The sequence below is a fragment of the Oncorhynchus kisutch genome, linkage group LG22 (genome assembly GCF_002021735.2).
Source record: "Oncorhynchus kisutch isolate 150728-3 linkage group LG22, Okis_V2, whole genome shotgun sequence".
NCBI lineage: Eukaryota > Metazoa > Chordata > Actinopteri > Salmoniformes > Salmonidae > Oncorhynchus > Oncorhynchus kisutch.
Window position 1 is genome coordinate 30804400 of NC_034195.2, and position 14965 is coordinate 30819364.

General features: G+C 40.3%; 1 protein-coding gene across 1 annotated transcript in view; it reads left to right on the forward strand.

Moving 5' to 3' along the window:
• The window catches only part of otogl (otogelin-like), a 50091-nt gene that overhangs the window by 13879 nt on the left and 21247 nt on the right, over positions 1–14965 (forward strand). Inside the window, exon 25 of the mRNA XM_031801430.1 lies at positions 3303–3419. Coding sequence (XP_031657290.1) covers positions 3303–3419 — 117 coding nt within the window. The remainder of the gene's footprint in view (positions 1–3302; positions 3420–14965) is intronic.

Genomic DNA, 14965 nt, shown 5'->3' on the forward strand with positions numbered 1-14965 from the left:
TGTTTTGCCTTTATCGTGTAGTGCGGCCTGGTGTTACGAGCCAATCCCAGCGAAGATTATTGTGAATAGTCAGATTAATATAATGGTTTGATTTAAACGTTTACATGCTTTGCAAGAAGAACGATTTCCCTAATAATGCAGTTTCCATGACATCTGAAATCATGCTACCTGACGGGATTTTGACAAATGCACAAAATCAGCCATCAACATTTTTGGGGAAGCCTATTTGATTTTGGGTTTGGACATTTTTATTTATTTATTTCAGGTAGGCAAGTAGGCAAGCCAGGTAGGCAAGTTGAGAACAAGTTCTCATTTACAATTGCGACCTGGCCAAGATAAATCAAAGCAGTTCGACACATACAACAACACAGAGTTACACATGGAGTAAAACAAACATACAGTCAATAATACAGTAGAAAAATAAGTCTATATACAATGTGAGCAAATGAGGTGAGATAAGGGAGGTAAAGGCAAAAAAAAGGCCATGGTGGCGAAGTAAATACAATATTGCAAGTAAAACACTGGAATGGTAGATTTGCAGTGGAAGAATGTGCAAAGTAGAGATAGAAATAATGGGGTGCAAAGGAACAAAGTATCTTCGGAAAGTATCCAGACCTCTTGACTTTTTCGAAATTTTGTTATGTTACAGCCTTATTCTAAAATGGATTATGGTTTTTTTTTATCAATCTACACACAATGCCACATAATGACAAAGCAAAAACAGGTTTTTAGAATTTTTTATAAATGTATATTAAAAAACAAAAACAGAAATACCTTATTTACATAATTATTCAGACCCTTTGCTATAAGACACGACATTGAGCTCTGGTGCATCCTGTTCCCATTGATCATCTTTGATCATCTTGTTTTCATTTTGTCATTATGTGGTATTGTGTGTAGATTTGAGGACGAAAATATATTTAATCCATTTTCACAGTACGTCTGTAACGTAGCAAAATGTGAAAAACGTCAAGGGGTCTGAATACTTTTCAGAAGACACTATAACATTTGTATGTGAACTGTTTCTAAGATGCATACTTCACTGGCACATAAGCATAGAGAGAGACATGTTCTGCTGGGGCTGGGACATGCTCTGCTGGGATATGCTCTGCTGGGACATGTTCTGCTGGGACATGTTCTGCTGGGACATGTTCTGCTGGGACATGTTCTGCTGGGACATGCTCTGCTGGGACATGCTCTGCTGGGGCTGGGACATGCTCTGCTAGGGCTGGGACATGCACAGATCAAATACACTGCTGCAGTTGATGTAGCCTATGTCGGCTGACGTAGCCTCACAAGCAAATAGCAGAATGTGACGACAGAACTGAAGCAAATTGTGCAATCTGGACAGGTTTATATCAATATTTTGAATTTGATAACATTGCACTGTGTGACGTGATAATCGTAAACCACTGAATCTGACATACAGTCTACAAAGGTCTTTAGGCATTAGGGTTAGCAGTGTGGTGATGTCAGGGTTAAGGTTTTGTGACTCTGTGGCTGTGCCAGCTATTGACCACTCTGCAGAGCTGCCTCCAGTACATGAGTCACGGCAATAAACGCCAACCTGCGAACACAGCCAATTTACCATGTCTCTAAAGATAAAATATTATTCCCAGAGTAATGGCTGCCTAAAAGGGGGAACTTGGAGAATATTTCCCTGTTCTTTGTCTTTAGTTTTGAAGTGGAAATATATATATATACACTGCTCAAAAGAATAATGGGAACACTAAAATATCAATGGAAATCCAATTTATCAACCCATGGAGGTCTGGATTTGGAGTCACACTCAAAATTAAAGTGGAAAACCACACTACAGGCTGATCCAACTTTGATGTAATGTCCTTAAAACAAGTCAAATGAGGCTCAGTAGTGTGTGTGGCCTCCACGTGCCTGTATGACCTCCCTACAACGCCTGGGCATGCTCCTGATTAGGTGGTGGATGGTCTCCTGAGGGATCTCCTCCCAGACCTGGACTAAAGCATCCGCCAACTCCTGGACAGTCTGTGGTGCAACGTGGCGTTGTTGGATGGAGCGAGACATAATGTCCCAGATGTGCTCAATTGGATTCAGGTCTGGGGAACGGGCGGGCCAGTCCATAGCATCAATGCCTTCCTCTTGCAGGAACTGCTGACACACTCCAGCCACATGAGGTCTAGCATTGTCTTGCATTAGGAGGAACCCAGGGCCAACCACACCAGCATATGGTCTCACAAGGGGTCTGAGGATCTCATCTCGGTACCTAATGGCAGTCAGGCTACCTCTGGCGAGCACATGGAGTGCTGTGCGGCCCCCCCAAAGAAATGCCACCCCACACCATGACTGACCCAGCGCCAAACCGGTCATGCTGGAGGATGTTGCAGGCAGCAGAACGTTCTCCACGACGTCTCCAGACTCTGTCACGTCTGTCACGTGCTCAGTGTGAACCTGCTTTCATCTGTGAAGGTCACAGGGCGCCAGTGGCGAATTTGCCAATCTTGGTGTTCTCTGGCAAATGCCAAACATGCTGCACGTGTTTGGCTGTAAGCACAACCCCCACCTGTGGACGTCGGGCCCTCATACCACCCTCATGGAGTCTGTTTCTGACCGTTTGAGCAGACACATGCACATTTGTGGCCTGCTGGAGGTATTTTGCAGGGCTCTGGCAGTGCTCCTCCTGCTCCTCCTTGCACAAAGGCGGAGGTAGCGGTCCTGCTGCTGGGTTGTTGCCCTCCTACGGCCTCCTCCACGTCTCCTGATGTACTGGCCTGTCTCCTGGTAGCGCCTCCATGCTCTGGACACTACCCTGACAGACACAGCAAACCTTCTTGCCACAGCTCGCATTGATGTTCCATCCTGGATGAGCTGTACTACCTGAGCCACTTGTGTGGGTTGTAGACTCCGTCTCATGCTACCACTAGAGTGAAAGCACCGGAAGCATTCAAAAGTGACCAAAACATCAGCCAGGAAGCATGGGAACTGAGAAGTGGTCTGTGGTCACCACCTGCAGAACCACTCCTTTATTGGGGGTGTCTTGCTAATTGCCTATAATTTCCACCTGTTGTCTATTCCATTTGCACAACAGCATGTGAAATGTATTGTCAATCAGTGTTGCTTCCTAAGTGGACAGTTTGATTTCACAGAAGTGTGATTGACTTGGAGTTACATTGTGTTGTTTAAGTGTTCCCTTTATATTTTTGAGCAGTGTATATTTCCCCCCCGCTTCAACCCCTCAGCCCAGTCTCCTGCCTCTCTAGGGTTTACCTGTAAGATTTTGGAGACATCAGGCACCCACCAACTTTGTCTCTGTGTGTGTGTGTCAGTGTGAGAGTGACTATGTGGTGAAGAGAGCGTGTGAAGGAGACCTGGGTAGACAGCCGTACGCCAAGAGAGAGTGTGCTCTACTCTACAGTGATGTCTTTACTCCCTGTCACAATGTGGTGAGTGTACACACACACACACACACACACACACACACACACACACACACACACACACACACACACACACACACACACACACACACACACACACACACACACACACAGGAAAGGGGGATATGGGAACGATTCTTATCTGATCTCAGTAAATAAGTTCTACTCTCAGGAGATGTACACCACGACCAGAGACACATACAAGGGGGTTAAGGTGTGCAGCTTTAGGTGGTGGGTTGTTTTTCTTTTTCTTTTTGTACTTTTAAAGCTTTTTTCTCCCCAATTTCGTGATATTCAATTGGTACTTACAGTCTTTTCCCTTCGCTGCAACTCCTGTACGGATTCAGGAGAGGCGAAGGTCGAGAGCCATGTGTCATCTGAAAAACAACCCTGACAAGCAGCACTGCTTCTTGACACACTGCTCGCTTAACCCGGGAGCCAGTCGCACCAATTTGTAAGAGGAAACACTGTATAACTGCCGACCGGAGTCAGCTTGCAGGCGTCCGGCCCGCCACAAGGAGTAGCTAGAGCATGATGGGACATGAAAGGACATGAAAGGACATCCCGGTCGACCTCATAGTGTGTAAATGTACACTGAACAAAAATATAAACACAACATGTAAAGTGTTGGTCCCATGTTTCATGAGCTGAAATAAAAGATCCCAGAAATGTTCCATATGCTCAAAAAGCTTATTTCTCTCTAATGTTGTGCACAAATTTGTTTACATCCCTGTTAGTGAGCATTTCAAGATAATCCATCCACCTGACAGGTGCGGCAAATCAATAATCTGATTAAACAGCATGATCGTTACACAGGTGCACCTTGTGCTGGGGACAATAAAAGGCCACTCTAAAATGTGCAGTTTTGTCACACAACACAATGCCACAGATGTCTAAAGTTTTTAGGGAGTGTGCAATTGGCATGCTGACTGCAGGAATGTCCACCAAAGCTGTTTGCAGATAATTGAATGTTCATTTTTCTTTCATAAGCCGCCTCCAACATTGTTTCAGAGAATTTAGCAGCACGTCCAACCGGCCTCACAAACGCAGACCGTGTGTATGGCGTTGTGTGGGTGAGCAGTCTGTTAATGTCAACGTTCTGAACAGAGTGCCCTATGGTGGCGGTGGGGTTATTCCTATTTGTATTTATTAAGGATTGCTCTTCCCGGGGTCCAGCAAAATTAAGGCAGTTTATACCATTTTAAAACATTACAATACATTCACAGATTTCACAACACACTGTGTACCCTCAGGCACCACTACCACATATCTACAGTGCTACATCCATGTGTATGTATAATGCGTATGTTATCCTGTGTGTGTGTGTGTGTGTGTGTGTGTGTGTGTGTGTGTGTGTGTGTGTGTGTGTGTGTGCCAATGTTTGTGTTCCTTCACAGTCCCCACTGTTCCATAAGGTGTTCTTTTAATCTGTTTTTTAAATCTAATTTTACTGCTTGCGTCAGTTACTTGATGTGGAATAGAGTTCCATGTAGTCAAGGCTCTATGTAGTACTGTGTGCCTCCCATAGTCTGTTCTGGACTTGGGGACTGTGAAGAGACCTCTTGTGGCATGTCTTGTGGGGTATGCATGGGTGTCCGTGCTGTGTGCCAGTAGTTTAGACAGACAGCTCGGTGCATTCAACTTGTCAATACCTCTCATAAATAAAAGTAGTGATGAAGTCAATCTCTCCTCCACTTTCAGTCAGGAGAGATTAAAATGCAAATGATTGATATTAACTCTCTGTCTACATCCAAGGGCCAGCCGTGCTGCCCTGTTCTAAGCCAATTGCAAGTCCTTTTTTGTGCCACCTGAACACATGACTGAACAGTAGTCAAGGTGCAACAAAACTAGGGTCTGTAGGACCTGCCTTGTTGATAGTGTTGTTAAGAAGGCGGAGCATCGCTTTATTTTTGACAGAATTCTCCCCATTTTAGCTACTACTGCATCAATATGTTTTGACCATGACAGTTTACAATCTAGTGTTACTCCAAGCAGTTTAGTCATCTCAACTTTCTCAATTTCCACATTATTTATTACAAGATTTAGTTGAGATTTAGGGTTCAGTGAGTGTTTTGTTCCAAATACCATGCTTTTAGTTTTAGAAATATTTATGGCAAACTTATTTCTTGCCACCCACTCTGAAATTAACTGCAGCTCTTTGATGAGTGTGGCAGTCATTTCAGTCGCTGTAGTAGCTGACGTATAGTGTAGAGTCATCGGGCTTTGCTCAAAGTCAGTAAATATTTTAAAAAGCAAGGTGCCGAAACAGCTACCCTGGGGAATTCCTGATTCTAACTGGATTATATTTTATAGGCTCCCATTAAAGAACACCCTCTATGTTCTGTTAGACAAGTAACTCTTTATCCACATTATAGCAGGGGGTGTAAAGCCATAACACATACGTTTTTCCAGCCGCAGACTATAATTGATAATGTCAAAAGCTGCACTGAAGTCTAACAAGACAGCCCCCACAATAATTTTATCATCAATTTCTCTCAGCCAATCATCCGTCATTTGTGTAAGTGCTGTGCTTGTTGAGTGTCCTTCCCTATAAGCATGCTGAATTTCTGTTGTCAATTTGTTTACTGTAAAATAGCATTGTATCTGGTCAAACACAATTTTTTCCAGAAGTTTACTAAGGGTTGGTGACAAGCTGATTGGTCAGCTGTTTGAGCCAGTAAAGGGGGCTTTCTGTCTTTTCAGGTGGATTTATTAATTTTCAGTATGATTGCCAATCAATAGGGCTGCCAGACTTAATTGCCATACCCTTTGCCTCATCCCTCTCAACCATACAACTTTTAAATTCCTCATCAATCCAAAGGGATTTTTTACAGTAATTTTCTTTTTTCTTTTCTTTTTTTTCTAGGGGTGGATCAGCTATTGCAGAAAGATTTTTTCTTCCATTAATGTGATTGTCTGCATAATTTCCAATCCCCCCTATTTTTGGGGTCAATATATATATATCCATATACATACACATACACATATGCATACATATACAGACATACCTATATAACCTATACATACCTATATAGACATACACAAAAAATTTTTGTAGAATATACCTTTATTATTTCCCGCAAACCCTTACCATCCTTCCCTCAATTGGAGTAAACTAATAAACAATAACACTTAGGCTTCTACCTTCAGTTTATACATCTTATACACATTTTACAGACACAATCTATTTTACAATAGTTACATTTTGTTTGTTTTTATTCCATCCTCTGTTTCCATCCAGTTTGATTTCTATTTGTAACTATGCTATTCACTAAATTTCTGAACCAATATACATTTTGTAGACCCCGTATGTTTTACATTGGTTATCTTGTTATTAGTCCCACCCTTCAGCTCCATTCAACCCCTCCCATCTATCTCTCAACACCATCCATTTTAGATGTCTATTTGCCATATATATTTTAACTGTGCTGTGATGCTTGACAAAAGTACTGAACCTTTCTAATTCTCATAGCTTCTACAGATTGTAAATTAAAAATATATATTTTTGCTAACATAATTATTATATTATTGATTGATTGACTATGGCTTTTCAAATCACCCAGTATTGCTATCTGCAGCGTTAGTTGTTCTTCAGACATTCCTGGAGCTGTGACCATAAACGAACTCCATATGGACAATATCAAAATAAATGATCTAATGACTCTGCCTCCTCACAGCAAAATCTGCAGAGCTGGGAAGATTGTATCCCCCAAATATATAACATTCTATTGGTTGCAAGAATTTTGTATAGTAATTTAAATTGAAAAATTTGAAGTTTTGCATATCAATTCATAAACCATGTGCCAAGGAATGGGTACATCGAAAATCTCTCCCCAACTATTTTGCAATTTATATGGCACAGCTGTCAGTTTTTTGGTCCTTAAATGAAATTGGTATATGTTTTTATTTATCACACTTTTCTTTCACCATTTATGTTCTTTAATACAGGGCCAACAAACAAGTTCCTTACTTTTTCCCCCTTCTTACTTGCCTCTTCAATTTTTGTAGTAATGCTGCAATTAATTGGTTGTAATTTTGGGTAGAGCAGACATTTCCATATGTCTGTGTTAGCTGCATGTGTGACATAACTCCACCAGTCCTATTTATGATATCATTCACTAAAATTATACCTTTTTTAAAAATTTCTTTGAAAAATATGTTTTTTTTAATCAATTAGTATATTTGAGTTTAACCACAATATTTGATGTATTATTTGTTCTGTCTTTTCAGGTGGATTAAACTGAAATTGCAACCAACTTTCTAAGGCTTGTTTAAAAAATAACTATATTTTGGAGATTATTTCCTTTTCAAACAACCGAAAGTGAGCAGCTGTAATCTGAATAAAGGGAAAAGGCCCTTCCTGAATATAGGATGAGGATTTCCTACCAATTTACTAGAGAACCAGTTAGGATTTAAGTATAACTTTTGCATGACTGATCCCTTTATTGAGAGGTGTAATGCTTTAATGTTTTTAATCATTTCTGCCCTCCGAATTCATATTCGTTATATAAATAGGCCCTTTTAATTTTGTCTGACTTGCCATTCCAAATTAAATTGAATATTTTTTTGTTCATATAATTTAAAAAACAGGTCACTAGGTGTAGGCAAAATCATAAGCAAATAGGTCAACTCAAGCAAGATCTATTTTTGCTAACTTTCTATAAAAAATGTATTGGAATGAGATCATTTATTTATTTTGGGATTTGTGTACCGAGTATTTCCACATCTCCGTCAGACCATTTAATTGGTAAACTACACAGTATTGTAAAATATGATTTTTTTTAGTGATTCAATACATAATATAATTAGATTTTAATCCAGAGAGGATAGCAAAAGTATCTAGATCCTCTGAGGCCATGAGAGACTCTAATTGTGGTTTTAAAAGAAAACATGAATCATCAGCGAACAATGACACCTTAGTTAATATTATTGTTTGATCTAATTTTAATGCTAACATTTCAATGGCAATAATAAATAGATATGCCGATAGTGGACAACCTTGTTTTACTCCTCTAGATAGTTTAACACTTTCTGAGATGGAGCAATTATTTACTATTTTACACCTAGGGTTACTATACAAAACTTTAATCCATTTTATAAGAGATTCCCCAAAATTGAAATATTCTAGACATTTATATATAAACTCCAGTCGTACTTTATCAGAAGCCTTTTCAAAATCAGTTTTGAAAACCAGGCCTGGTGTCCCCGATATTTCATAGATTTATATTGTTTCCAGTACTTGTCTTATATTATCTCCAATGTATAAAAAACCTGTCTGATTAGGATGAAACATATCTGACAATACTTTTTTAATTCTATGCGCCAAGCATTTTGCTATGATTTTTGCATCACAACACTGAAGTTTAAATAGACTGGATCTTTATACAGTGGGGCAAAAAAAGTATTTAGTCAGCCACCAATTGTGCAAGTTCTCCCACTTAAAAAGATGAGAGAGGCCTGTAATTTTCATCATAGGTACACTTCAAATATGACAGACAAAATTAGAAAAAAATCCAGAAAATTACATTGTAGGATTTTTTATGAATTTATTTGCAAATTATGGTGGAAAATAAGTATTTGGTCACCTACAAACAAGCAAGATTTCTGGCTCTCACAGACCTGTAACTCCTATGTCCTCCACTCGTTACCTGTATTAATGGCACCTGTTTGAACTTGTTATCAGTATAAAATACACCTGTCCACAACCTCAAACAGTCACACTCCAAACTCCACTATGGCCAAGACCAAAGAGCTGTCAAAGGACACCAGAAACAAAATTGTAGACCTGCACCAGGCTGGGAAGACTGAATCTGCAATAGGTAAGCAGCTTGGTTTGAAGAAATCAAATGTGGGAGCAATTATTAGGAAATGGAAGACATACAAGACCACTGATAACTCCCTCGATCTGGGGCTCCACGCAAGATCTCACCCCGTGGGGTCAAAGTGATCACAAGAATGGAGAGCAAAAATCCCAGAACCACACGGGGGACCTAGTGAATGACCTGCAGAGAGCTGGGACCAAAGTAACAAAGCCTACCATCAGCAAGGGCATTGAAGATGAAATGTGGCTCGGTCTTTCAGCATGACAATGATCCCAAACACACCGCCCGGGCAACGAAGGAGTGGCTTCGTAAGAAGCATTTCAAGGTCCTGGAGTGGCCTAGCCAGTCTCCAGATCTCAACCCCATAGAAAATCTTTGGAGGGATTTGAAAGTCCATGTTGCCCAGCAACAGCCCCAAAACATCACTGCTCTAGAGGAGATCTGCATGGAGGAATGGGCCAAAATACCAGCAACAGTGTGTGAAAACCTTGTGAAGACGTACAGAAAATGTTTGACCTCTGTCATTGCCAACAAAGGGTATATAACAAAGTATTGAGATAAACTTTTGTTATTGACCAAATACTTATTTTCCACCATAATTTGCAAATTAATTAATTAAAAATCCTCCAATGTGATTATCTGGATTTTTCCCCCTCATTTTGTCTGTCATAGTTGAAGTGTACCTATGATGAAAATTACAGGCCTCTCTTGTTTTTTTAAGTGGGAGAACTTGCACAATTGGTGGCTGACTAAATACTTTTTCCCCCCACTGTATATACCACGTGGGTCCTGTTTCAGTAATAATGTTATCAGACCTTCTTGTTGCATGTCTGATAATCTACCATTTATATAGGAGTGGTTAAAACATGCTAATAATGGTCCTCTTGAGTATATCAAAAAGGTTTTGTATACTTCCACTGGTATACCATCCAGCCCTGGAGTTTTCCCAGCCTTAAAGGCTTTAATTGCATCAAGAAGTCCCTCCTCTGTAATTTGGCCTTCACGTGAGTCTTTCTGTACAGATGTTAATTTTACATTATTATTAGGAAAAAATCCATACAGTTCGTTTCAGTTAGTGGAGATGGAGGAGACTGAAATGAAAACATATTCTTAAAGTACTTTACCCCCTCTTTCAAAATATCATTCAGTGAATCATGCGTGACTCCATCATTTGTAATAAGTTTCAATACATTTTTTTGGGGAGCATTTCTATATTGCATTTTTCCTCTAACTTATTCTGTGGTACAGTTTTTATTGCTGTCTAACTGTACTGTTAGTCCTTCAATTTCCTTTGTTAATATGGACTCTTTTGATCTAAATTTATTTTGTTTTATAGATGAATACTGAATTACATGGCCTCTGAAGGCACATTTTAAAAGTGTCCCATACAATAAGGGGATCTGCTGTACCTATGTTATGTCTGAAAAAGTCAGTTGTAAATTCTTCTGTCCTAGTTCTAATCAATTTATCATCTAGTAGGCTTTGCTTAAATTTCCAGTATCCTCGCCCACGTGTAAATTATGTAAGAGTACATTTGAAGTCGGAAGTTTACATACACCTTAGCCAAATATATTTAAACTCAGTTTTTCACAATTCCTGACATTTAATCATAGTAAACATTCCCTCTCTTAGGTCAGTTAGGATCACCACTTTATTTTAAGAATGTGAAATGTCAAAATAATAGCAGAGAATTTTTTTTATTTCAGCTTTTATTTCTTTCATCACATTCCCAGTGGGTCAGAAGTTTACACACACTCAATTTGTATTTGGTACCATTGCCTTTAAATTGTTTAACTTGGGTCAAATATTTTAGGTAACCTTCCACAAGCTTCCCACAATAAGTTGGGTGAATTTTGACCCAATCCTCCTGACAGAGCTGGTGTAACTGAGTAAGGTTTGTTGGCTTCCTTGCTCACACACGCTTTTTCAGTTCTGCCCATACATTTTCTATATGATTAAGGTCAGGGCTTTGTGATGGCCACTCCAATACCTTGACTTTGTTGTCCTTAAGCCATTTTGCCACAACTTTGGAAGTATGCTTGGGGTCATTGTCCATTTGGAAGATCTATTTGCGACCAAGCTTTAACTTCCTGACTGACGTCTTGAGATGATGCTTCAATATATCCATATAATTTTCCTACCTCATGATGCCATCTATTTTGTGAAGTGCACCAGTCCATCCTGCAGCAAAGCACCCCCACAACATGATGCTTCCATCCCCGTGCTTCACAGTTGTGATGGTGTTCTTTGGGTTGCAAGCCTCCCCCTTTTTCCTCCAAACATAACGATGGTCATTATGGCCGAACAGTTCTATTTTTGTTTCATCAGACCAGAGGGCATTTCTCCAAAAAGTACGATCTTTGTCCCCATGTGCAGTTTCAAACCATAGTCTGGCTTTTTTATTGCGGTTTTGGAGCAGTGGCTTCTTCTTTACTGAGCGGCCTTTCAGGTTATGTCGATATAGGACTCGTTTTACTGTGGATATATATACTTTTGATACGGTTTCCTCCAGCATCTTCACAAGGTCCTTTGTTGTTGTTCTGGGATTGATTTGCACTTTTTGCACCAAAGTACGTTAATCTCTAGGATACAGAAGGCGTCTTCTTCCTGAGTTGTACCACGGCTGCGTGGTCCCATGGCTGCGTGGTCCCACTATTGTTTGTACAGACGAATGTGGTACCTTCAAGCGTTTGGAAATTGCTTCCAAGGATGAACCAGTCTTGTGGAGGTCTACAATTGTTTTCTGAGGTCTTGGCTGATTTCTTTTGGTTTTCCCATGATGTCAAGCAAAGAGGCACTGAGTTTGAAGGTAGGGCTTGAAATACATCCACAGGTACACCTCCAATTGACTCAAATGATGTCAATTAGCCTATCAGAGGCTACTAAAGACATTACATCATTATCTGGAATTTTCCAAGCTGTTTAAAGGCACAGTCAACTTAGTGTATGTAAACTTCTGATCCACTGGAATTGTGATACAGTGAAATAATCTGTCTGTAAACAATTGTTGGAAAAATACTTGTGTCATGCACAAAGTAGATGTCCTAACTGACTTGCCAAAACTATAGTTTGTTAGCAAGACATTTGTGGAGTGGTTGAAAAACGAGTTGTAATGACTCCAACCTAAGTGTATGTAAACTTCTGACTTCAACTGTATATGTCAATTATGTGATGATCCGACCGCATTCTGTCCCCTATCAACACTTTTTAAACTTTTGGTGCCAGAGAGAATGGCAAAATAAAGTAGTCAAAACGACTAGCTTGACTAAGCCTCCGCCATGTATATCTCACTAGGTCAGGGTATTAAACCTCCATGTATATCTCACTAGGTCAGGGTATTAAACCTCCATGTATATCTCACTAGGTCAGGGTATTAAACCGCCATGTATATCTCACTAGGTTAGGGTATTAAGCCTCCTCCATGTATATCTCACTAGGTCAGGGTATTAAACCTCCATGTATATCTCACTAGGTCAGGGTATTAAACCTCCATGTATATCTCACTAGGTCAGGGTATTAAGCCTCCTCCATGTATATCTCACTAGGTCAGGGTATTAAACCTCCATGTATATCTCACTAGGTCAGGGTATTAAACCTCCATGTATATCTCACTAGGTCAGGGTATTAAGCCTCCTCCATGTATATCTCACTAGGTCAGGGTATTACACCTCCATGTATATCTCACTAGGTCAGGGTATTAAGCCTCCTCCATGTATATCTCACTAGGTCAGGGTATTAAACCTCCATGTATATCTCACTAGGTCAGGGTATTAAACCTCCATGTATATCTCACTAGGTCAGGGTATTAAACCTCCATGTATATCTCACTAGGTCAGGGTATTAAGCCTCCATGTATATCTCACTAGGTTAGGGTATTAAGCCTCCTCCATGTATATCTCACTAGGTCAGGGTATTAAACCTCCATGTACAGTGCCTTGCGAAAGTATTCGGCCCCCTTGAACTTTGCGACCTTTTGCCACATTTCAGGCTTCAAACATAAAGATATAAAACTGTATTTTTTTGTGAAGAATCAACAACAAGTGGGACACAATCATGAAGTGGAACGACATTTATTGGATATTTCAAACTTTTTTAACAAATCAAAAACTGAAAAATTGGGCGTGCAAAATTATTCAGCCCCTTTACTTTCAGTGCAGCAAACTCTCTCCAGAAGTTCAGTGAGGATCTCTGAATGATCCAATGTTGACCTAAATGACTAATGATGATAAATACAATCCACCTGTGGGTAATCAAGTCTCCGTATAAATGCACCTGCACTGTGATAGTCTCAGAGGTCCATTAAAAGCGCAGAGAGCATCATGAAGAACAAGGAACACACCAGGCAGGTCCGAGATACTGTTGTGAAGAAGTTTAAAGCCGGATTTGGATACAAAAAGATTTCCCAAGCTTTAAACATCCCAAGGAGCACTGTGCAAGCGATAATATTGAAATACTTTTCACCACTCACCATAATGAGACAACTTTCAATTCTATTTATCAAAATATGTTTGTAAAAAATACCATTAAAAAGTAACATGATGATTGAGTGTCTATATAGCTGTACCATGATATTTGCATTGCTACTAAGTAAACTTCCAATTGGTACCCACTATTCCACCCGCTAAAAGCCCTCCTCATCCTGAGTTGGGTTGTCATCCCAATACCCGGCAGACCACCCCCGACCCCCGTATCCCATAGCCTTGAAGAGACTGGGATCCATCCTTCGAAAAGAGCACACAGTGCCATTTACAGAACAGAAGTAGATCAACCGCCAAATGCATTTCCATCGCCCTCACCTCCATTTGTATTATATATAGCAATCAAAATATATATATATATTTTTGAAATCCTGTTTCTTAATTTCCATAATTAGCTATTAAATATTGTACTAATGTAGGCAATTTATGCAAAGGATTTTACCTCTCGCCAGTCTCGCCATTACCAAAATTACATTATTGCAAGCAATAATTATATTAGCAAACAATTATTGTGAATCATCCTATATTGTCCCGAACATCTTTTATTCCTTCACAACAGTTGTTGGATATGCACATACACTCAACCCTTTCCCCCCACACAACCATAGGCTCACATTCTCAACAGTTGCACCATCTCAGAGCCCAACTCAAGAAAGGTCTTGATTTATGAATGCATATACAGTTGCAGCTGTATGAGAAGGCCTGCAAGACTGTGCAGAAAAAAATGGGCAGAGATTGAGAGATTTTGACCATTGTGACCATTGTCACGTCCTAGATGATGGAGGTCAAACATGGTCCCCTGTATTGACCATATTCCCAAGCATCTCCATGCAGTCAGACTTTTGATTTTGTGCCACCAGGGCCACAATAATATACCCCCTCTCTGAATGTCTGAGTGTGACCCCCTCCCCATGGGTTACTGCAGCTAGTGTTGCCAGCACTGCCACTGCCTGAGTGGGGGCACCCCACCGGAATCCCCACCGGCTAGGTACAAGGTCGTCAAGGTTCTCATTAGCAGCTTTGAGAATTTGCTTGTGTAGTATGTTCTCCCTTTAGGGTACTTGGGCTTTGCAGGACCAACCCTGCCAAGCAGGCTCAGAATCTTGAGGGGGAAGTGCTGCTCTAGGTCTCTGACTGCATTTTGGCTGCATACAGACCTCTTACAGCAGGCCCATAAAACAGTTAGGGACTTCTTCTTAGTATCTGGGTCATTCAGGTGGGTGTCTAGGGTATAGGGTTGTGGACCGGTCCA